Consider the following 24,564-nt stretch of genomic DNA (forward strand, 5'->3'; position numbering starts at 1 on the left):
TTCTTGGGCCATTATTCAATTCATTCATTTTTGAAAGAAACAAATTAACCTTCCTAAAGACTAACCATGGAGGTATTTCAGGACCAAAATTACACACCAAAAGTTTTGTGTTTTGAACAAGTACAGATCACTTTCAAGTTCCGGAGTAATGCCCTCAATAGCTCAAAGCAATTACATTTGTGCAAATGATTTTGAGCTCAGACTTATAAATAATTATAAACGCAGACATCCTGACTCTGAAATTACAGTGATGGATATTAGCTTACAAATGCTGAACAAACCCCACTGAAATTGCTCTGCAGTTTTAGTTGAGGTGTTGCAGCAGATGGATTAACGTTCATTTGAAATAATAATTTTTAAAAATTGTTCACACACTAGTATTTCTCAGCTTTATTTCAAAACCTCAGTCCGTACTTTGTACAAACTTATGAGGGGCATTGACAAGACAAACAGGAAGGAACATCTCCTCTTGGGAGAGGGATTAATGACCAATGGTATCAGATGAACGGGAAGGGACAGGAGGTTTAGAGGGAATGAGAGGAAAGTTTATTTTACTGAGAGGGTGGTGGGATTCTGGAACCCCACTGCCTGTAAGGGTGATAGAGGTAGAAATCCTCAATGCATTTAGACATGCACTTGTGATGCCAAAGCACACACAGCTATGGGGTCAAATGCTGGAAGATGGGATGAGAATAGTCAGGTGATTGTTTTTGCTTGGCACAGATTTGATGGGCTGAAGGGCCTTTTTCTGTACCACAGACTTCTGTGACCCTATTGTCCAGCACACGGTAATGTGACATCCATAGAGACAGGCAAACTGATAGATCTGATGAAGAGAAACACTTAATAACTGAACTGGAATTTATATTTAACAGGGCATCAAAACAATGACCACAATGTGGAATAGAGAGCAGGATACAAAGTCAATACAAGGGAAAAAAAAAACAGAGTACAATGTCAGGACAACAGAAGCTCTTTAAAAATAGAAAGACGTTGTCAATAAACAGAACAGCTGAAATTGAAACAGTAAGACAGCAGATATCAAAAACTGCCAAGTTAGGAAAACAAACTGAAATTAATAAGAGGAGAGTGGTTAAGAATCCAGCCCATGCCAAATACATTCATTACCTGAGGATAAGCAATGTTCTCCATTCAGATGCTCTTGTGGATTTGCCTGGGGCTGAGAGACACCATAACTAACAGAACATCAAAGAGCGAGTTTAATTTACAGTGTATGAAGTAAATCTTTCTCGTCAGCCCCCAGTGACAGGGTGTACCATGTCAAAATGACCTTTGGGATTGTGGCATGCTTAACAAGAAAGCTCTGAGTCATTAAAACTGCTACAAATTACAATTGATTTTGAGGTTAAGAGTCTATTGCTAAACTCAGTCATGTTGAAACACAAATATTGTACATTTGCTTGAAATGTATGGTTAAGGAATTGAGGAAGATGGCATCTGCCCTTCATGCTGGAGATGACTGAAGTAAATTCAGATGGGATCAATGTCTATGGTCAGCTTACCCCTCCATTGGATGTAATGCAATGGCTCTGGGTTTCTCCAAGTTTTGCCACAAAAGTACTTTCCTCTGTGTTCCATCAAGATTTGAGACTTCAATACGTGATGTCCCAGAGTCAGTCCAGTATAACTTGTTGTGAATCCAATCAATGGCAAGCCCACCTGTCAGAGATTACATTTTTTGGAGACATTACACAGATATTGTTAGCATTTTCTTTTCCTTTTGTGGTTCAAAAATTGTAAGGCTGTGCCGAAACCTCTTTGTAGCAACAAACATACACATGAGATATAACAGAAGCACTTCCTCTGACTGACATCTGAGTGACTCACAGGGCTATAAAAACCAAAAGAAAGTAAGTGACAGAATATAAAACCTTCCTTCCTCTGTGCAGTTCAAGCCATTTTATAATTAGCCTGCTTCCATTTCCTTACCAGACTCTACTGAAAATAAACATTTTAATTTCCAAAAATATAGAATAGATACAGATCAGAAACAATACAACAAACAGTCTACAAATATATTCACTGGGTCATTCAGAAATATCAACAAAATGAGAAAAAAAAGGGCTTAATTTTCCAGGCCTATTTAGAAATTAGAAAATGACATGTTTTCAGCAAGCAACACCCTTCCTCCCAAATCCAAGTCAGCCACAGATTACAACTGATTTTATTCACATTTCTGCTACAATAAATGCCCCAGACACTCAAGGAAAAAATAGATTCATGATATTTTAAAAATAGGCAATGTGTATTTCTGTACATACAGAAGCAACACGAAAGGGAAAGATCAGGTGTGTTTGTGTTAAATGCACATCTGGCGAAAAGTTAAGTCTTGGTTGAGCACAAGACAGAGTGATAATTACACTGCAAGTGCAGTGTGAATGGTTAGTGTAGCTGTCTTTGTAGCCACTACACATACCCGATTAGAGAGGGAGTCGTGTTCACTCTGTTTATCTTGTCCTTCCATTTGACTGTCTTCAGTCTCGTGCAGACATTCCAGGGGAAGGTAGGGGTGGGGGAGCAGTGAACAAGAAAGAGATGCAGCCTCATGCATCCAGAGACCTATGGAGTTTAACTTGAGCAAAGTTCAGTTGCATGGTGTGACAATACTGTGCCTGTAAGAGAGATGTGCCCCCATCCTGTTTTTCTTGCAGAGGGGTGTTGTCACAGTGGTGCTGAAATGTCTCCTTCAGACAGCTTTTCAGTTCTTTCTGGATGCTCTTTTTTCAAGTAAGACAAAAGAACCATGAGTGGCTGGGGTCACGGCTCACATAGACCTGAAAGAATTTTGGTTTTGCTGTCAATCAGTTTGTGGATTTTGCTGAAACTGTAAGCTCAAGTTATCTGCTGCTGGAGTCAAGTCTTAGACAATGAGGCTTCCTCGTAAAAATCAAAACAGGCAAATTGTTTCTTTCTACTGGACTGGAGAGACACAGCACGTGAGAATAACAACTGTGTTACTGAATTAATTTTGCCAAGGTTGGGTTTATGGGATGCTGCCTATGTTGGAATAAGTTAAAAATCACACAACACCAGGTTATAGTCCAACAGGTTTAATTGGAAGCACACTAGCTTTCGGAGCGATGCTCCTTCATCAGGTGGAAGCTAGTGTGCTTCCAATTAAACCTGTTGGACTATAACCTGGTGTTGTGTGATTTTTGTACACCCCAGTCCAATACTGGCATCTCCAAATTATGTTGGAATAGTTAATGATTAGATTAGATTCCCTATAGTATGGAAACAGGCCACTTGGCCCAACAAGTCCATACCAAACCTCCGAAGAGTAACCCACCCAGATCCATTTCCCTCTGACTAACACACCTAGCACTACGGGCAAATTAGCATGGCCAATTCACCTAACCTGCACATTTTGGACTGTGGGAGAAAACCGGAGCACCTGGAGAAACCCACGCAGACACAGGAACAATGTGCAAACTCCACACAGACAGTCGCCCAAGGTTGGAATCGAACCTGGGTCCCTGGTGTTGTGAGGCCACAGTGCTAGCCACTGAGCTACCGTGCCGCCCCAATGTGGTTAAATAATATATTCAATTGTTAAATATTTCAGTAAAGTTATGTCAAATTTTCTTTTTGTTATGTCTCAACTTTGTTTTAAGAACAAAGTGTTTTCTGATTAAAGCTTAGAGCTGGACAAATCAAATCCTATTTGGAACAAAGCACCTTATACTTGCCTTTTTAAAAAATACATAAAAGTTAGGCTCTAGATTATTTCTGTAATATACTGTGAGGATTGCGATTGGTCTGGAACAACACAGCAAACTGCAAAAGGTGACCCTAGTGTATGTTGCATCCTGAGAATTAGAAGGAGATCCTGTCAGAGACGTGCCCAATGCACAGAAATTGGGGGCTACGCACCAGGTAAAACTCTTGATTGTTCCAACTTACATTTTAAGAATTCAGTGGAAAATCAAAATCTTTATGCCAAGATTTTCTAGTTACGGAGAAACGCAGCTGTTTCTCTGCCAGTCCAACGGAGTAAAGGCAGAGAGAGAGAAAGACTATGTCAGTGGAAGCTGCAAGCACACTCCAGGTAAGCAGCACCTAATCACAAGACTGTGTTTTGTGACCAGTTCCAGTGACCCCAATTTAAACCAATAACTCCAAGGATTTACTGTTACAAAGTGTCCTGAAGTTTCTTGGCTCCAATGGGCTTGATAACTGAACCAAATATGACATTTCCAAACCCACAACTTCTATCACAGGCACAGCAGATGCATGGGGAGCACGGCCAAATTCAAGTTTCTCACCAAACAGCTCACCATCTTAACTTGGAACTACATCAGCATTCCTTCACTGTTACTGGGTCAAAATCCTGGAACCCCCCCCTTCCTAATGGTGGCTGTCCCTATATCTCGTGCAGTGCAGTAGTTCAATGAGTCAGCTCACCACCAGGGCAATTTGGGATGGGCAATGAATGATAGCCAGGCGAGAGGCATCTACATCCCATGAACTCATGAAACAAATCAATTTTTGATGGAAGTTGGAAGTAATGGAAGGAAGGAACAGGTCCAGGGTAAAACGAAGAAAAAAAAAAGAAATCCATTCTTCCCTATTTGGATGTGGAATTCATATGCACCAGCTTGAAAAGAGATTGTGAACCACATGTGTTCATGCTGCAGTTTCTGTTCAGGGAAGCAAGCCAACTAAAGTGCCACTTGGAGCCCAAAGATAAACCACAAGGGTCTTTATTTCCAAAAGACAGCTCTTTCATCTAAAATAACAGCTGAAGATAATTGGAGAGTTTTGATGACTATCCCATAGTAACATTTCAACAGAAGGTTGAAGAAAGAGTGTCACATTCCTGAAATTCTATCTAAATCACTATTTCAGCAAATTCTCACCAGCACTTGAGGTTTTACTGAGATATTTGGCTGACAGACTCTATTTGTTAGAATTTTTTTCCCCATGCAGAACCAACAGCTCTCCCTGAAATGGAAACCTCCGAAGTGGCTCCACATTGCAGGACAATATGATGGGGATTGCTCTCGGCTATTTGCAGAAATAAGGTAGGCAGTGAGCAGGATTTGCACCAGGAGCTGGAGGCCCGGGGTTCACTCAATCCCGCGCCCTGAAATCCATGAACCGATAGGCAGTGAGCAGCAAGCACTGACTAAGGGGTAACCCACAAGGCGATGGATCAGTTCCAACCATCTTCTCAGCAGACGCCCTTTGATATCTCCTGGTACTGGGATCAGAAGGAGATCAGGCTCAAGTGGAAATGAGAAAGGGGCCCAGCAACAGGCAAATGTGAGGATTATTGTTTTAATAAACATACTTTTTTGAGATTGATACCAGCAGTCTCTTGAAGGACCACTTGTTAATCTGTCTCAAAACATTATTAGTCTAAGCGCAAACGCAATCAACGCAGCCTCATTTCAAGAAAGTGGGGTTGGGTGAATCTCGAACAGGGTTTGATTCCCACCCCTCCCCCTAAACTTTGCAACTGCAAATACCAATTTACAAGTGTCAATTTCAGGCATAGGCCAAACAAACTGGTGCAGAAGGATTCACCAACATGTCGCTGGTGCACTTATAGCACACGTACACTACTGCCATTTTGAATCTTGCTGCATGTCACCAAAGCTTTCCAGCTCACACTCACCAGGATGCACACGGGAATGTCAAACAATCATACCAATTTGTACTACAGGAGAAAAGTGTGCTGATTAGTTGGAAAATCAGCTTTGATTGGCTGAAATGTTGCCATGGAGAAAACAACGGGGGACAGTAGGCTCCAGGGCAGGCATGATGGTTAGAATAGCCTCCTTCTGCACTGTTAAATTTCTGTGGTTCTGAACTCAAAAGAAGAAGGTGGCTAGAACATATACCTTTTGTTTGTTGTAGTAAAATTGCTGCAGTTGTTTGAAATTTGGCATTCTTGTGCTGGTCCTGATATGTGCAGAATGGAAAGCCTCTGTGCCACGTCTCTCCTCAGTCATACTCAAGTCCGTTACTATCTGTGATTATTTGACTTCAATTAAAAAGAATATTGTCTGCTCTGTAAAATAGCCTAACAGTCCATTATCAGCTGTTTCATACAATTGGTAGGAAGACAAATCCTCCCCAACACTGTTTTCTGTAAGACTGTGGATTTTCAAAGAGGGGATCAGTAACTAAAGGTTTGGGACTCTCTGTATTTTAAAAGCCACAAGGTCAATGACTTAGTTTATACAGATGGTGTGTCAGCACTGGGTTAACAGCCCAGTTGTCTGACCTCTGGTGATGCTGCTGGTAACAACACTACCCAGACCCATGGCCATTATGTAAGCTGGCACCTGTGGGCATTTTGAAACTGTGTGGAATGTGCAAAAAGCAAAAACAGCTAGATTCACAAACACATTGATGGCTCATTTCCGGATGTGGATGAGAACAGATGAGGATGAGCATCTTCCCGCTCAGTCGGACACTGGAAACATAGAACTCTGGAGGAGGAGTAAGCCATTCGATCTGTTCATGACTGATCGTCCCAACTTGATATCCTGTTCCTCCTCCTCCCTTTGATCCCTTTTGCCCTCAGAGCTGTATTAAACTCCTTCTTGAAAACATTCAATGTTTTGGTCTCAAACACTTTCTGGAACCAATGATTTAAGTTTCAAACGTCTGATAAAGACCTCAAGAAGAGTCTCCATGCCAGACTTGAAATGTTAACTCAATTTGTCTCTCTATAGATGCAGCCAGACCTGCTGAGTTTCTCTGTGTTAGACAGGAGGCTGGAAGAACACAACAAGCCAGGCAGCACCAGGAGGTGGAGAAATTGACGTTTCGGGTGTAACTCTTCTTGGTCCTGAAGAAGGATTACACGCGAAATGTCGACTTCTCCACCTCCTGATGCTGCCTGGCTTGTTGTGTTCTTCCAGCCTCCTGCCTGTCCACTTTGGATTCCAGCATCTCCAATTTTTTTAAATCTCTAACCAAGTTTCTCTGTGTTAATTTCAAAGATTTGTCTTGATTTAAACTGATCCGTACCTGGACTCTCCAGTCCCGTTGACACCACTTCCTCCACGTTACTCCCATTCAGATTGGCTTTCATTATGCGGTCCAGGGTGACATCAGACCAGAACACGAGCTCCTTGTCGTGGTGGAAGTCGAGGGCAATGGCATTCTCCAGGTTATTGAGCAGCAGAGTATACTCTGACCGCCGGGGAAGCACCTGGCGAATATCAATGCGATTTGCAAACAGCAGCACTGGTTCCGGCCCTTAAGGGAATAACAATTTCACAGACTGGCAAGTTAACAGACAAACTTCAATCGATGACATTTCAATCGCTGCCAAAATTAGTCACTAACAAACCACAAAAGATCAATTTATTTATTCAAAGAGAGCTGAACATGTGCAACTGGCCTGGTTTTCATTCTATCAATGCATGCTGGACTGAATCCTGTCCACAGAACCATAAGAGGCAAGCATAGAAGTCGGCTATTCAATCTATCGTGTCTGATGTACCATTGAATGAGATCATGTCTGATCTGATAATCTTCAACTCCACTTTCCTGCCCATAACCCTCAATTCCCTCACTAACTAAAGATCTATCTATGTCAGTCTCAAGTATATTTAATGATCAAGCCTTGCCAAGCCCCGCACTCTTGAGATGATGCCGTCTGGACCTAGACTGGTCAACAAGGGGAAATAACCTTTCCATATCTACTCTGCCAAGTCCCCTCATTAAGGTTGCTTCTCATTCTTCTATATCCCAACGACTGCAGGCTCAACCTATTCATGCTCTTTTCATAAGACAGACCCCACCTCCTTCATACCTGGGATCATCCGAGTTAACCTTCTCTAGGACAGTTTCTGGCAGCTAAGCTCATAGCAACACAGGGCTACACATCTCATTACTTCTATGTTGTGATGCTTCACAAACATGAACACACTTTGACTCAAGGAGGAAAAAGTGAGGACTGCAGATACTGGAGATCAGAGTCAAGAGTGTGGTGCTGGAAAAGGACAGCAGGTCAGGCAGCATCTGAGGAGCAGGAGAATCGACATTACAGATGTAAGCCCTTCATCAGGAATGACAGTTTGACTCAATCCTTCTTTGCCCTGGGTTAGACAGGAAGAATTACAACTATGGGGAAATGGAGATGTAGTGGGAATGTCGTTGGACAAGTAATCCAGAAACCCAGGCCAATGGCTCTAGGGTTCCAGGTTTATAACCCACCTTGGCAGTGACTAGAATTTAAATGTAAATGAACGGATTTTTAAAATTCTTGAACTAAAAGTTCACTGTGATTCTTTGGTTTTCAGTTGAAATGTGGGTGGGCAGGTGTTGTCCTTGGGGACAGATTACCAAAAAGCAGAAAGAGCATGCAAGTGACAGGCTGCTGTACAGTTTCCAGGCAATGACCGTCTCCAACATGAGAGAATCTAACCATTGCCCCATGACATTCAATGGCATCACCTTCATTGGATCCTCCATCACCATAGGGCCTTATCATTGACCAGAAACCAAACTTTATTAGACATATCAACACTTCCCATTTCCCAAAACCTGCCCATCATTTACAATATTCAAGTCAGGAATGCAGTGGAATACTCATAGAAAGATAGAAAATAGAGGTATAGGCCATTCAATATGATCATGGCTGATCATCAAGTTCAGTACTCTGCTCCCACTTTCTCCCCATATTCTTTGATCCTCTTAGCCTTCCAAACTATATCTAATTTCTTCTTGAAAACATGCAATATTTTGGCTATAACTGTTTTCGGTGGCACAGAATCACACAGGCTCACCACTCTCTAGGTGAAGAAATTTCTCCTCACCTCACTCTCCAGTTGCCTCCCTGAGTGCAGCTCCAAGAACACCATCTTCCACCATCTCTGGGTCAAAATCCTAGAACTTGCTTCCAAGCAAGTCCCCACAGCTCATACACTGCAGCGGTTTGAGCTCTTCCTCACCACAGGGCAAGTGGGATGGGTAATGAATGCTTGCCTCGCCACTGACACCTATGTCCCATGATGGAATTTAAAAAAAACTTCCACTTCAGGAACAACTCGACCAGAGCACAGGAAGTTTCAAGTTCCAAAGGAGGTCGGGTGGTGAATCTGTGGAACTCACTGCCACAGAGGGCTGTGGAGGCCAAGTCTTGGGTGTATTTAAGTTAGAGACCGATAGGTTCTTGATTAGTAAGGGGATTGAGGGTTATGGGATGAAGGCAGGAGATTAGAGTTGAGAAACCTATCAGCCATGATCGAATGTTGGAGTAGACTGGATGGGCTGAATGGTCAAATTCTACTCCTAGATCTCACGGTACTCTTCATGGTGAGCAGCATGAAAATTGAACCAAGCTGGAGTCAGGAAACCCAGGAATGTAAAAGATTGATCTCTCTATCCTCACATAATACAATTTCTGAAGGAAATCTGTTCAACAAAACATTTTGAAGTGGTGGGGGACACTTACCGAGTGCTTTGCAGCCGCGCTTGTCGGGCCGTAGCTCATAACCCTGTACACACCAGCACTGGAATCCTCCCTCCAAATTGGTACAGCCTTGGCTGCAGTATCCATCCTCAGCACACTCATTAATGTCTGCACAAACAGCACAACCACAATGTTACTGCATCGCACCTCAGCGATACTTACTTACTAAGATAAGGCTTCTGATGTACAACGCTTCTCTCCCCTTTTCAATCTCCTGGTTATAAGGCATGACACACAGGAGACCTTCACCTGGCGACAGCAGTTCTGAAACCTCAGACATAACATCTCATGGATGTGCTTCAACTGGTCACTGCGACAAACACTGACACCTTTTGTCCCTTTCACCTCCCGAACAATGCGCCAGGATAATGCCGAGGCATGGCAGGGATGGTGTGAAAGGCTAGTACTTTGTAAAAGATTGAAAACTGCTTCAAGTGTCTATAGTGTCAGAACTTCCTCAGGTAGTGTTTAAAATAATTACAAACACGAAGTCAACAGATATTCGTTACAATGTAGATGTTGGCGTTCTGGTGTAGAACTAAGTTACAGTCAGACGATATTAACATGAAAAGTCATATTTCCACCTATTTTTAGCAAGAAAAATTAAATAAAGGTTTAGGAGCCACAAGACCCTCGTCTATTGGCTAATCAGCAGTAAATTGAACCATATTATAATTGACTTGCATCGCACTTACAATTGGGAACTGGGTTTGTCAAATCAGAAAAAATAACAGATTGTTAATTTCAGGCAAACGTCTTGAAATCCTGTTTGATTAAACTGGAGAGAGGGGCTCACAGCAGATGATAAATCCTATTTTATCACCACTACTGGTGCTAACTGAACTGAACAGCGGGTAGTGCTCTGCAATAATGTTCTCTGTGTCACACAACTCGCAAAAAAAGTGTTCAGGTCAAGAAATGTTAACAAGAAAATCAAGCCCATTGCCACTGCAGTCATTCAACAAGCACTCTGTAATCAATACATACACGCTCCATCAGAGCTTAACTCTCTCTACTCTGATCCAAAAATATTGACTTTTACCACAATCTCAAAAGAGCATCCAACTGCACCACACTGATTTTGTTTTACTAGACAGCAATCAAAGCCAGTTTAGATTGTGGATTAGATTACTTACATTAGATTAGATTACTTACAGTGTGGAAACAGGCCCTTCGGCCCAACAAGTCCACACCGACCCGCCGAAGCGAAACCCACCCATACCCCGACATTTACCCCTTACCTAACACTACTGGCAATTTAGCATGGCCAATTCACCTGACCTGCACATCTTTGGACTGTGGGAGGAAACCGGAGCACCCGGAGGAAACCCACGCAGACACGGGGAGAATGTGCAAACTCCACACAGTCAGTCGCCTGAGTCGGGAATTGAACTCGGGTCTCATGGCGCTGTGAGGCAGCAGTGCTAACCACTGTGCCACCGTGCCGCCCGCCCATTCTGATTTGGATGAAACAGGACAGTGAATTGCACTACGGTCCTACTCCAAGAACACTGGGGGGCTGGGTCACGCAGCTAATTCAAAGCTGAGTTAAACAGATTTTGGATGAGTCAGGGGTTAGTGGGCTTGGGGAAGGGAAGAGACAGAAAAGTAGAGCTGATACCACAGTCAGATCAGCCATGACCTTATTATACAACACAGCAGCCTCAGCTCAAAGGGCTGAATGGCCTGCTCTCCTTATTTGTGGGTGTCCAACATCAGGCCATTTAATGCTTTCAGACCAAAACAATCAGCACTGAATTGAGAAGGAATTACAATCAAAACAGGGTATAGCGTCCTGCAGCCAGCAACATCCTACTGCATCCTACTTCCCAAATCCTACTGGAGTTACAATAGAAAAGGAATTGGCATCTCTTAAACAATCTCACAAACCACCTCAGCCAAACTGCAACTTCACTGAGGCTGATGCATTCCTGGGAAGCCTGCTCATTGAGCCAAGAGTCCGATGTGTGTGGTTCATCAGACTTACAGTGGCCTGGTGGCATTGCCACTGGGATAGTCTCCCAGAATCCCTGGCTAACGTTCTGGGGACAGAGGTTCAAATCCTGCTGTGGCAGAGAGTGAAATTAAAATTCAGTATAGTCTGGAAATTATGTGAAATCATGATCGGTTGTCATACAAACCACCTGGTTCACCAAGGAATCTTCCAAGAAACTGTCTATGAGTCCTGTCCCACAACAATGTGGTTGACCTTTAACTGCCCTCTGGGTATTAAATGTTGGTCAGGACCAAAATAAAAAAATAAAAAATTGCAAAGGTCATCACTCATTCTGCAGATTTACCTGCCATTTGATCATTAAGTGTCATGCTAAAAAATTCACGAGTGTAAACATGGTGAACATACAAATGACTGGAAGAGAATATAAGTACTGTTTGTGTGGCCTTTTCAAGATCAGCTGATGTGGACCAACCCTGAAAGGTAAGATTTTGGATATCCTCTTTGATGCATTTTTCTGGTATCTAGGCCCCTAAAGAAATTCTACTTTTCCACCTGAGACAGACTTTTTCCAGAAATCTGGAAATGCAACATAAGGAGGAATTACAGCGTCGCAAATTCTTTCAGTTCTGATTCCTCTCGACATTATTAGCTCACCAATGGTACAAACCCGACTGCTGTGAATAGCTAATGTTGTCAAGTTGGATAATCACTGGAAAGACAATGGCTTTCGTCGAATGAATTGCTGACACAAAATTAAAAAGCTGAAGGTTTGCTCAATACATTGGCGATCACCAGGGTGTGAAGCAACACCGTGTTTCATTGTATGTAAATGAGCTTTCCACAAATCAAAGACTGCTCTTTGAACTTTAACCAGAGGAAACTAACCGTGCAAGCAAGTGTTGGATGAAAAGTCTCTCAGTAGAGGAGTGAGTTAGATCAAGCGTCTTGTGTCACAGTGACCAATGTTTTGTGGTGTGGGGGGAGGTGGACAATACAGCAGCTTAATGCACCCAAAGTGAAAGTTCAAATATTTGGGCCTTACCTTGGCACAACTTTCCATTCTCCATTAGTCGATAGCCTGTGTGGCACGTGCACTGTACAATACCTCGAACCTGCTGACACTTGTGTGCACAACCACCATTGTCTACGTTGCAACTTTCCTCCTCAGAAGGTTCACCTGATTTTAAAATCACAAAGTTAGTTCTTCTGGATCTGAACTGCAGCGATACAGGATGGAAATTATTTAGATAGGTCTTTGTTTTCTAATATTTGTTTGTGGACTCACTGGCCGGCACAGTGCTTGTTGCCAAGCCCCAACTACCATTGGACAGAGACTGGTGAACTGTTGGAAGACCATGGGTTGTAGTGAGGCAGGGGCTTCCAGTATCTTAACCCAATGACAAGGAAGGGATAGCGAGGTTAGTCCAAGTCAGAAAGGTGATAAAAGGATCATAATATATCATCATTTGGGAATTTGAGTTTTATGTAAAAGTAAACTACATTCTGAGAAGGTAATTGTTTTAAGTGGTTAGAAAGTCATTTGGAACAGTGAACCAAATACATCATTTCCAAGGAAGCGAATTGGTGTAAGTGAAGTGTGTAGCAAGTTCTGAATGTGCTAACTGATGAAGTCTGCACAAAATTGAATTTTTATAGCTTAGACAGAAACACAGACCAGAGGCCACTAGTAAGTCTGAGTTCAATTTGATAGAATTATGTTTCAGTAGAGATGAACAACTTCACCCTAGAACAGTCCGAGATTTCTGTAAAATCTCCAGCTCGTGAGAGTTTGTTGGAATCTCCTAGCAATTGGAACTGAAAAGGAACCTCTGGGTCAATCAAATGGCCAGCAGCCCTTCAGTCCCAGCGATAGCACAGGGAGCCCTGAGGAGGGGGAGGAGAAAGGGGCCACTCACAACAGCAAATGGTGTTTTTTTGGCAGGGGGGCAGTCTTTACCACAGGGAAGATGATCAGCCCCGCCCATCTCCCTGGCAGCTGTTCAAAAAATGACAGAGGCCTAGTACTAATCCTCATAGCCGTCCACTTTTTGAGAGAAGAGAATGTGTGACAAACTGGAAAACTGAATCCATGAAGCACTAAATTTAGTCTGCTTAAACAGATCAGTTTTTCAGTTGATAGAACACAAAGAAAGTTCATGCTAAATAAGTCTGCATCGCTGCACAGAAACTAATTTTGAGGATCACACAGGTAAATTGTTCAACTATACAATGTATTTGGCTCAAACTTACGGCAATTCTGGTGTGGGATCTCATCACTGCCATCCTGACAATCCTTGGCACCATTGCAGACTTTCCGTTGCCCAATGCAGCGCCCAGTGCCACATGTGAACTGATCTGGAGCACAGTGTGGGAGTTCTACAGCAAAAATGTGGAGGGTTAACACCTAGGAGTCAATGTTTTTACCCATTGGTGGTGTAAATCATAAAACACTGAATAACTTGAAAATGAGTTGGAAAACCATAAACCTCATTACCCAAAGGGGCACTGCCAAAAGGTGATGCTCCCATTAAAACGATAACATTCACTGTCATCACATTCACTAAAACAGCCAGCTTCACAACAAACTATTGTGACTACCACAAATCCTACTTGCACATGTCAGTGTGGTCTGGTGTGTGTTTGTGCATGCATTTACGCACTTCTGTTTGCATGCACATGTGTGCGTGTGTGTGAGTGCGTAAGCGCGTGTGTATGTGTGCACGCATGCGTGAGGTTTCTGTCAGAAAGAGGTGAATCCGTGGAATCCACACCACAGAAGGCTGTGGAGGCCATGTCACTGAATCCAGTTAAGAATTAAATGTAGATTTCTAGACACTAAAATAATCAAGGAGTCTGAAAAGAAAGTGGGATTATGGCATTTAGAGGATCTGCCATGATCATGTTCAATGTTGGGCAGGGGCGGTGCTAATGGGCTGAGTGGTCTACTCCTGCTACTAGTTTCTATGAGACTGAAGCATCTAAAATGATAAAACTCAAAAGTTGATTCCAGGAGGCCGGAATGTGCCAAGCATGTGCTGAGATTGATTGTAGCAGACCAGGGGCTTTCTCCTGTTACGACTGCTGTAGTCTCAGGACCACCTGACCCCAAATGCTACTGCACTATCCCCAGCATCACCTGTTTTCTCACAGTCTTCCTCATCGCTGTTGTCAGAGCAATCGTCCTCGCCATCACATTGCCACGACAACCGGATGCAACGGCCTGACTTGCAGCGGAACTGGTCTGTGGTACATTGCGAGGCAGCTGGGGCAAGAATAGACAACATAACAGGTTTGTCCCTTAGTCTAACAGGAATCAGAACCGTGACTTCTCATTCAGTTGCATGTGCCAAACGATTGTGATGTTTATTTGGACGAAGGTGATGTTGAAAAAGAAAACTCACTGCAATTCTTTTCATCCGATTGATCATCACAGTCAAAGTCACCGTCACATCTCCAGCCAGCATTGATGCAGAGCCCACTGTTACAGAGAAACTCACCCAATCGACATGGGTGATGGGATGCTACAGAAAACAAAACTCAATTAGTCCACATGTGAAGCTCCAATCTCAAGAGCCGGTGTGAGATTTCTTTCCGAATTGGCAATAATATTATCCAACAATAATTTAACAAAACTTCCTGGGAGATTAAGATCAGGTAGCCTGAAAAAAAGAATAAAAAAATCAAAATACATCTCCTGTTGTGATTTCCAATGTGCTGATTATTGGCTTGGCATGTGTGGCTGCATTTGTGCACCTCCGCCACTAGGGGTTCACAGTGAGCTACAATGAAAAGTTGAAGTTGTAAGAGAACACAGCAATTGTACCTTTCACCTTGGACAGGATCTGCTGTCCGAAGGTTGTGAACAAAGGCTAGGATTAAACATTCTTTCTACCTCAAACCAATTCTCATGATCTGTCTTTGAACCTGTGCTCCCACAGCTTCTGTTCGAGGTCTAGAACCTAAAGGTTCATGGAGAAACAAAGCTGTCATATTTAGGATCTCTGCACAATAAAATCAATAATCACAGCAGCTTTATTCTTCATCTGAAGCAGCTCCATAATGTTGCCTTTTCTCTTTACTCTACCCTTTTTCACAAAGCATTGACATTTTTCAGGTATAGAATTCCAATCTCTTTTGTCTTGCAGAATGTTAGACACAAGATGCATTCTCCTCTACATCTCTATCCCGGGCTCATTATTTGTACACTTACTGGCTGTATCAAGTTATTTCCAGAATGGATTCTCCCTTCATGTCTAAGTTTCTCCTCTCAAGAAATAGGTCTTGCTACTCCGTGAGTACTGCCCTCGTCCCAGTCCATGGCAGGATCTGTGTCAGCACATTCACGCTATGCTACAGATTGCTAATCCTTCCTGTCAGAGTGCCCATTTGAAATTTTTGTTTTAGCAGAATCACCTCTAAAATGATGACTGAAAACAAATCCAGCTTACTCAGTAGCTTCCAAAGTCACTGTATCCTTTCTCTTGACTGCAGTAGCCAAACATAGCACAAGGATTTGCAATCTGTGCCCTGTCCGAACCTGACCAATGCCTCTAATCCCCTATCCATCACTAGCACCTCTCACAACAAAAACACCTTTGTCCTTCCTAATTGTATGTACTGTTATTGAAATCCTTACCTACATTTCTGTTTCCACAAGCACTGACTCTCATCAACTGTGTCACACTTGCAAATTTCATGCTGCACAAATTTCACCTGCTCAAATCCAATTATCCATCTCGGCTTGGTTACACTATGCTTTTGCCAATAAAGCACCAGTATCTTTCCTGATGAGAGGTCCTGAACTTAAACGTTGACTCTCCTGCTCCTCTGATGCTGCTTGACCTGCTGTGCTTTTTCCGGCTCCACATTTTATCAACTTTGACTTTCCAGCACCTGCAGTCCTCACTATCTCCAGGCACTAGTATCTTCAGCAGCCTTAACTCTCACACTAGCACTTTTACTACATTCAAAGTTCTTGATTCATTAAAATAATTCTTCCACCGCTCCAAAATCCTCCCAGCCTCTCTCCAGTCTCCTCATGGGTGCCAATCCTGTTTGTATGCTCTGGAACTTTTTTTATGAATGGCTCAGCTTTTTTTTTCTCTTTGTGCCTGTTCAAAACTTATCTTTACAACTGTACATATATCAAGATGCTTAACATTCATCCACGATCACTCAGTTTTCATGCTGCAGAGCAAAGGGCTTTATGTAAATTTTATCACATGAAAAGATACCAAAGCATTTTTTCATCATGACAGTCAAACTGCTTCAAAAACTCAGCATCTGTGATGAAAGAAACAAAGTTATCATTTTGATTTCTCCTTTTGTTTCAGGAGGATTTGAGCTATAGGGAGAGGCTGAACAGGCTGGGGCTGTTTTCCCTGGAGCGTCGGAGGCTGAGGGGTGACCTTATAGAGGTTTACAAAATTATGAGGGGCATGGATAGGGTAAATAGGCAAAGTCTTTTCCCTGGGGACGGGAGGTCCAGAACTAGAGGGCATAGGTTTAGGGTGAGAGGGGAAAGATATAAAAGAGACCTAAGGGGCAACTTTTTCACGCAGAAGGTGGTACGTGTGTGGAATGAGCTGCCAGAGGAAGTGGTGGAAGCTGGTACAATTGCAACATTTAAGAGGCGTTTGGATGGGTATATGAATAGGAAGGATTTGGAGGGATATGGGCCGGGTGCTGGCAGGTAGAACTAGATTGGATTGGGATACCTGGTCGGCATGGACGGGTTGGACCGAAGGATCTTGTTTCCATGCTGTATGTCTCTATGACTACCTCCAGCATCTGCAGCTTTTTATAACATGCAAATTGCTTACTTCAAGTTGCTATACCACTTGATTAGTACCCAAATCCATTGCTGGATGGTTTTGTTCACCATTACAATAAAAGAAAAGATGCCTTTGTCCCAAGACCCAACTTAAAGCTGTGGCTGAGATAGTCCCGAAAATCTTAACAGCCTTCTCGGAGAACCTAAGAAAAATATCTGGAGGCTTTAGAGATCAGATCATCATTTGATTATTTTTTTGGGACACGCAGAAATACAAATCGTGCCTGTCTGAATTCTGGAATTTGACTATTTCGAACAATCATTCCTGAAGAAGGGCTCATGCCCGAAACGCGATAGTCATTCCTGAAGAAGGACTCATGCCCGAAACTTCGATTCTCCTGCTCCTTGGATGTTGCCTGACCTGCTGCGCTTTTCCAGCAACACATTTTCAGCTATTTCGAACAATACTCAGGCAGGATGAGTCAATTAGCCAATTAAGGATGATTGGAGTGTTTGCCAAAACATTTGAGACTGGTATCGTTTACCGAGTGGAATGTGAGTCTGTCACTCTGCCTGGTTTTGTCCCTGTCACATTCCTTTTTCCAAGAGTTTAGTACCCCTTTTTAATTAGAGTCATGAACAAATAAGCCTTTAGGCGATAGAAATGCTTCTTGCATCCGAGAAATAAAGATGTTTTCCATCATCGCTCTTCAAAACAGTCTCCAGCTGGAGAAGCAAACCCTAGCGCGGTCACTGGATGTAGAATATGTTTCTGTTTATAAGGAGGAATAGACATGAACAAAGTGAAAGGCTGGATGGTAGCTGAGGGAATCAAATCTCCAGAACACATATCACGCAGATACAAAAGAAATCAAAGTGCTATATCTGTGTAACCAATTGTAGCATAAACCCAATATTTCTCCATCTCCTGAAACATAGGTAGTGATGCTTACTTTGTTAAACTGTAATTCCAGAAAACTAGTGGGCTTCAGCGCTTTCCATTTTGTGAACATATGTTATGTTTTTGCTGAGAAATATTCGTCCCTTGCTGCCAAATATCATTGCCTGTGGTATGCATGTACAACAGATTACACAAAGAGGAATTTTAACAGGATCAAAGCATGTGCTTTGCTCATCCGACAGGCACCTGATGAAGGGGCTGCGCTCTGAAAGCTTGTGTGATTTGTTGGACGACAACCTAGTGTCCATGTGACTTCTACTGTCCACCCCAGTACTTCCACATCTGACAGGAAGGTGTAGCTTTCCTTTTATAAATGGCACTAGGCTTCACCAGGAGAGTTACTGTGCATTGGACCAGTTGGATGGATGGTCTGAGCAGTAACGTGGTCGGTCTCCATGGGTTACACATGCAGGGTTGAGGAGATCCGGCTGATAACTATCAAGGTGGTGAAAGGCCTGTACTCCACAGCTATTGCAACAGTGAGCAAGATATGGCAAGGGTAATGAAACACACAAAATGCAGCAACTCCACTGCCTCAAAAAAAGCAACAGTGATAAACAAGTTGCAAGTTCTTACATTTCAATCTGCAGACAACACGGATGCTAAAGACTGTTGTAGCCCCAAACTACAACAGGTACTAATGGAATGGATGGAATCACGACAAAAGATGATGGTTTGCAAAAGCTCAGAGGTTACGAATACACTGGATGAGAACATAGCCTGAAAACTGCTTTAACAAGACATTTCACACTGCGAGGGGATGAAGACAAAGACACCTCCTCAGTTTGTAAATCCTTATGCAGGACACCGGTAAAATGCAAGTTTCAATCCTGTGTAATTGTCTCAAAACATCCAGGCAAGAGTTTCAAGTTACTTGGATTCTTCTTGCTACCATAATAGACCGAGCTTAAAAGACACCACGGAGGATTATATTACTAATCACTCTCTAACTGAAACCACTAACAAAACTACTCAGTTCCACCCTTCAATTTTAAACAGCTACCGGATGTTTCCTTCTACTCCAACCTACATTAGAAGAAAAAACAATTGACTGCTTTTGGTAAGATATAAATCAAGCCAGGCAAAATCAGCCTTCATTTCCTCCAACTCTGAATGATTCATCAATTGCAAAACACTGTCATTTAACGAAGGGCTGGTATGTTTATAGATATTGACCAGGTCCCCAAAACCATCTGCTCCCATTTCAACCTGTGGTCTCACTCTGTTAAATATTTAAATTAATGTTCAAATACAATCCTTCCGACTCAAACCCAGGATTTTCTTTTGCCCTGAAGCATCAGAGACTCCTTATGGAGTCTATAAAATCATGATGGGCATGGACTGGGTGAATAGACAAGGTCTTGACCCTGGGGTGGGGGAGTCCAAAACTACAGGCCATAGGTTTAGGGTGAGAGAGGAAAGATATAAAAGGGACCTTAGGGGCAACCTTTTCACACAGAGGGTGATGCTGTGTGGAATGAGCTGCCACATGAAGTGATAAAGGCTGGTACAATTATAACATTTAAAAGGTATCTAGATGGGTATATGAATAGGAAGGGTTTGGAGGATTATGGGCCAAGTGTTGGCAAATGGGACATAGATCAATTTAGGATATCTGGTCAGAATGGATGAGTTGGACTGAAGGTTCTGTTTCTGTGCTGTACATCTCTATGACTCTAGGTACAGAGTAACCCATTGAAATTTGTTACATTTTTAATCGGTCTTACGGCTTTCACTGGCTTTTGTCACCTAATTCCAACTAATTACACAATCTGAATGTGTTCTCATTCAGCACTCCATCACCAGTGGCATTATAACTGGGAGTCCAGAACCACAGTTACTCTGCTTTAAAGGAATATACTCAAGGCTTGATAATACCTGGCAACCTGGTTAAAGAGCTTATTCTGTGACAGAAAGGGATAGCGGGACAGAGATAGAATCAAACACACTAACCCTGATTCTCCAAGGAGCACTCTCAATGAGGAAGCCTGATGTTGCAGAATTATCCCTGTAATTCACGCTGGTCCCTGATTATGGTATAATTTGACTTGCAAACACACTGCCCACTTGGAACATTCTCATTTTCTTCCTTTCTAATGGTCTAGCTTCCTCTCTTTTCATCCTCTGAAGTCACATTCACATTGATCAAGTGGGTGAGGTCACTGGTTACTGCCAAAAGGCACCACGTGTAGATTGAGTTGGCAGCTAGGAAGGCAAATGCAATGTTAGCATTCATTTCGAGAGCACTAGAATACAAGAGCAGAGATGCACTACTGAGGCTGTATAAGCCCCTGCTCAGACCGCATTTGGAATATTGTGAGCAGTTTTGGGTCCCGTATCTAAGGAAGGATGTGCTGGCCTTGAAGAGGGTCCAGAGGTGATTTACAAGAAAGTTTGTGTTGTACAAGCAGTGTCATATGAGGAGCAGCTGAGGACACTGGGTCTGCACTCAATGGGAGTTTGGAAGGATGAGGGGGATCTCATTGGGACTTACAGAATACTGAGAGGCCTGGATAGAGTGGATGTGCAGATGTTATTTTCACTAGTAGGAGAGACAAGGACACAGCCTCCGATCAAAGGGACTTGAGAATTCAAATGAGGAGGATTTTTTCAGGTTGAGGGTGGTTAATCTGTGGAACTTACTGCTACAGAGGTCTGTGGAGGCCAAGTCATTGAGATTCTTTAAGACAAGATTGATAGGTTCCTGATTAGTAAGAGGATCAAGGCTACAGGGACAAGGCAGGTGATTGAGGTTGAGAAAGATACTATCCATTATTGAAGGAGGAGCAGACGCAATGGGCTGAATGGCCTAATTCTGGTCACCCTGCAACCCACCAGTAGTCACAAACTGACAGTGAAATGGGGCTTTCTCCAACCATGACTTTCACCAAGAAACACAGTGAAGCAGGTAGATCCAGCCTCCCGATGTGGCGTGATCATGTGGATTTTCAGAGTCTGTTAGCTGACAACAATACACACATTTCAAACATCTCCCTTGCCTTTTCTGGTCACATTCAATGGTTTGACCAGAATTTCAGTTTCAAATAAAATTAACTAATTGTTGTAGCAGAGTTTACTGTGGAAAATCCAAGTAATGATTTCATAAATCAAAATAATTTGTGTTGTGCAATAATGCTCAGTTGGGGACAGCACAATTTCATTCAGAAACCGGAAAATATGATAAAGTAGAAGTAAATGTGCAGAAACATCAGAAAACCATGATACATTTCAGCTGAAATAGTAGCTGAAGGCACATCCATCCAATCTGTACCCTTGAAAATGTGAGAAAGCAACTTGCAAAATTTGACTGACGTGCTGCAAATGGACAAAATGCAGGAACAAAGTGTTACAAAACAGAACCAAGTGGACAATGAGATGTGAGCAAGTGAGAATTTAAACTTCCAACCCAGTGGGTAACAGAGATAGGCTGTTTTTATTGCAGAGGCATTAGCTAAGTGTCTCAAACAGATAGCCACAAATACCTCATATCTTACTCTTGAAAACTGTACAGCTAAATGCTTACCAGGTGGGATCAAAGCAGAAATCCCATTGCACTCTATACAATATTCTCTTACAGGTAGTTCTTCTATAACATGGTGGTTGCATTCTTGTACCATTCCCCATTATCGAAAAATCCTGCTTTAGAAACAGCACTTAAAGTGGTGGTAATGTAATTGCGTTACAGCCAACGCACGTTTTAAACGTTGCCCCCAGTTCGTCAATTGAGCTACAGCAAATTTGGGTTAACGAAACGCATGTTATAGCGGAACGACCTGTAGATACAAGTCTCCGTACATGGTATATTGTATCTAAGGAGGATCACGTATCCTCAAGTTACAGATCATGAGGCTAGGTGTATATGCAATATTGTTTCTGACTGACTTTAACTTCCCAATAGTCTTAACATATAAACAATAATAGAAAAGTCACTTACCACAGTCTGACTCATCAGACCAGTCTCCACAGTCATCATCGCCATCACAATGGTATATATCAAGAATACAACGACCGTAAGCACATTGAAACTCCTCGACACTGCAGTTGGTAACAGGAACATCAGCAGCTAAAAGGAAATTGAAACAAAAAGATTGAAGGCTGTCTTAGTTAAATACACAACGTTATCTGGTAAACTACAGCACTCTGTCTAACTATCTGGTATATTTATTCAGATCATTCTAGAACGTTATTACAATCAAAATTTCCAATCCTTTTGACTTTGTTATCCCTTGTCCAGATGTGTAATGGACTCAGCCTGGTTTCTAGATGGCTCACTAGTTGGAAGCAAAGCTAACTATGAACCAAAATGAAATATGTAAGATGTTGTACTCATTGTTCCTCCTGCACGGATTCTCGAAGGGTTATATTTGTCTCAATTTTTTAAAATGAAAATTAAAAGAGCTTCTCAATTTAAAACACAATTGGCATACTTCCCAGACCCGAATTGGTCAGTGATGACGTACAAAGAAATAATCAGAAGTAGGTCATTTCGCTGGTTGGGTCTGCTCTGCTAGTCCAGAAGGTCATGGCTGACCTGATTGTGGCCTTAACTCCACTCTCCTTTCTACACCCAAACCCTCTGACTCCCTTGTCAATGAAGAACCCACTCTTCTCTGCCTGTAAAATATGCCATGTCCCAGCCTCCACTTCTCTCTGGACATGAGAATTATACAGACCAATGCCATGCAGAAAATAAAAGTTGTCATCTCCAACTTAAATGGGAGATCCCTTATTTTCAAGCTTTATGTCCTGGTACTACTCCTGTCACAGAGGCAACATCCCTCTGTCAGCCACAGAGCCAGGCCCCTGCTCATTCTTCTAACCACAAATGGAAAACAGATTAAGCCATTTTCGCTGTATTGACCAGTTCTTCCTGCTGACAGGACATGTTGTAAAATTCTTCAGTTAATTGGCACATGTAGAGCAAATGTTGATCATTTTCTTCTGATATTAAAATGCTGTTGCACGATCTGAATACTGTCTTTTCAACAAACATACCACAACCATTACTAACCTACATTAACACCCATCAGTGCATGAGACAGTAAATGCAGTGTTTTAAGTGGTGCAGCTAAAATTATTTAATACAAATCTCCTCAAAACTTGGACTCAAACAGAAACAGCTGCCTCAGACCAAACAGGTTTGCAGCAAATGTTTGGTCTCATTGACTTGGAGTTTCTGTCAAGCAGAATACTCTGAACTTCCTGTCAAACTGTAAATACAAGACTGATGAAATGCACTGTAAATTCAGTTAATGGCTATATAACAGAGCACAAAATGTAATCAAACCTTTTAATACTGAGTGCAGTATAAAACAACTCTTAATGTGCACCCAATGATGAAAATCCTTCATGCCAGCAGAACATTCATTTTCTCAAGCTAATGAAATGTTGCATCATTTTACCAAAATTTATCTTAAGCAAAATGGACAAGCTTAATGGTGGGAAATTCAACTCTTTCTTTCTCCCTCTCCTATGTTTATCATCAGTCAGAGTTGGAAGTGAAGAATAGAAAACCTCCCTCTATACCTTGAAGTACATCACAGGCCATCCATTACTCCATTGCTGTTCACATTCACATTTTCAACAATGCTGATATTTTTGCTTTTTGAAAATATATATTCCAGGATATTCCACCTCCTGCACTATATATACACATTAAAGAAGCAGATTAATTGTTTCATTTTTTTTCCTTTCGTGCTGAAACATTTTCTCACAGTTTATTTTTAAATGGATTCTAATTATTCCTGTTACCTAAAAATGACCGATTCCACATTACCTGGAAGGAAGTATTTGGCTCCAGATTAACCATCACAGAAATGTTAATGCTTTCATTATTAATCTACTGGTTCATACACAGTGACAGTGGTGAACACTTCATATTCTGGTGTAAAATTATGAAGAAAATCTGATTAAAATCACAGGTACAGACACAATGGGCCAAATGGCCTCCTTCTGTACGTAAAATTCTATGATTCCACGATGTAGAATCCATCATCGAAAATGGCTTTCTATATTTACATTGCACCCTGATCACTGAAGTCACCACCAGAGTTTGGGACAGGTTTTTTTAAGATTACATTACTTACAGTGTGGAAACAGGCCCTTCGGCCCAACAAGTCCACACCGCCCCGCCGAAGCGCAACCCACCCATGCCCCTACATTTACCCCTTACCTAACACTACGGGCAATTTAGCATGGCCAATTCACCTGACCTGCACATCTTTGGACTGTGGGAGGAAACCAGAGCACCCGGAGGAAACCTACGCAGACACGGGGAGAACGTGCAAACTCCACACAGACAGTCGCCTGTGGCGGGAATTGAACCCGGGTCTCTGGCGCTGTGAGGCAGCAGTGCTAACCGCTGTGCCACCGTGCCGCCCACGGTTGTAGGTAATAGAATTTATGAATATCAGCGT

General features: G+C 42.4%; 1 protein-coding gene across 5 annotated transcripts in view; it reads right to left on the reverse strand.

The window, feature by feature from the left end:
• The window catches only part of lrp4 (low density lipoprotein receptor-related protein 4), a 402,640-nt gene that overhangs the window by 96,490 nt on the left and 281,586 nt on the right, over window positions 1-24,564 (reverse strand). For all 5 annotated transcript variants that reach the window (XM_043705467.2, XM_043705466.2, XM_043705468.2 and 2 more), the window contains exons 6-13: window positions 22,083-22,211; window positions 14,816-14,935; window positions 14,551-14,676; window positions 13,665-13,790; window positions 12,457-12,591; window positions 9,440-9,565; window positions 7,006-7,236; window positions 1,524-1,680 (exon numbers count right to left, since the gene is read on the reverse strand). In XM_043705467.2, the coding sequence (XP_043561402.2) occupies window positions 1,524-1,680; window positions 7,006-7,236; window positions 9,440-9,565; window positions 12,457-12,591; window positions 13,665-13,790; window positions 14,551-14,676; window positions 14,816-14,935; window positions 22,083-22,211 (1,150 nt within the window). The remainder of the gene's footprint in view (window positions 1-1,523; window positions 1,681-7,005; window positions 7,237-9,439; window positions 9,566-12,456; window positions 12,592-13,664; window positions 13,791-14,550; window positions 14,677-14,815; window positions 14,936-22,082; window positions 22,212-24,564) is intronic.

The sequence above is a fragment of the Chiloscyllium plagiosum genome, unplaced genomic scaffold (assembly GCF_037043375.1).
Source record: "Chiloscyllium plagiosum isolate Xiang-an unplaced genomic scaffold, Cpla_swu_hap1 HiC_scaffold_18, whole genome shotgun sequence".
NCBI classification, from domain to species: domain Eukaryota; kingdom Metazoa; phylum Chordata; class Chondrichthyes; order Orectolobiformes; family Hemiscylliidae; genus Chiloscyllium; species Chiloscyllium plagiosum.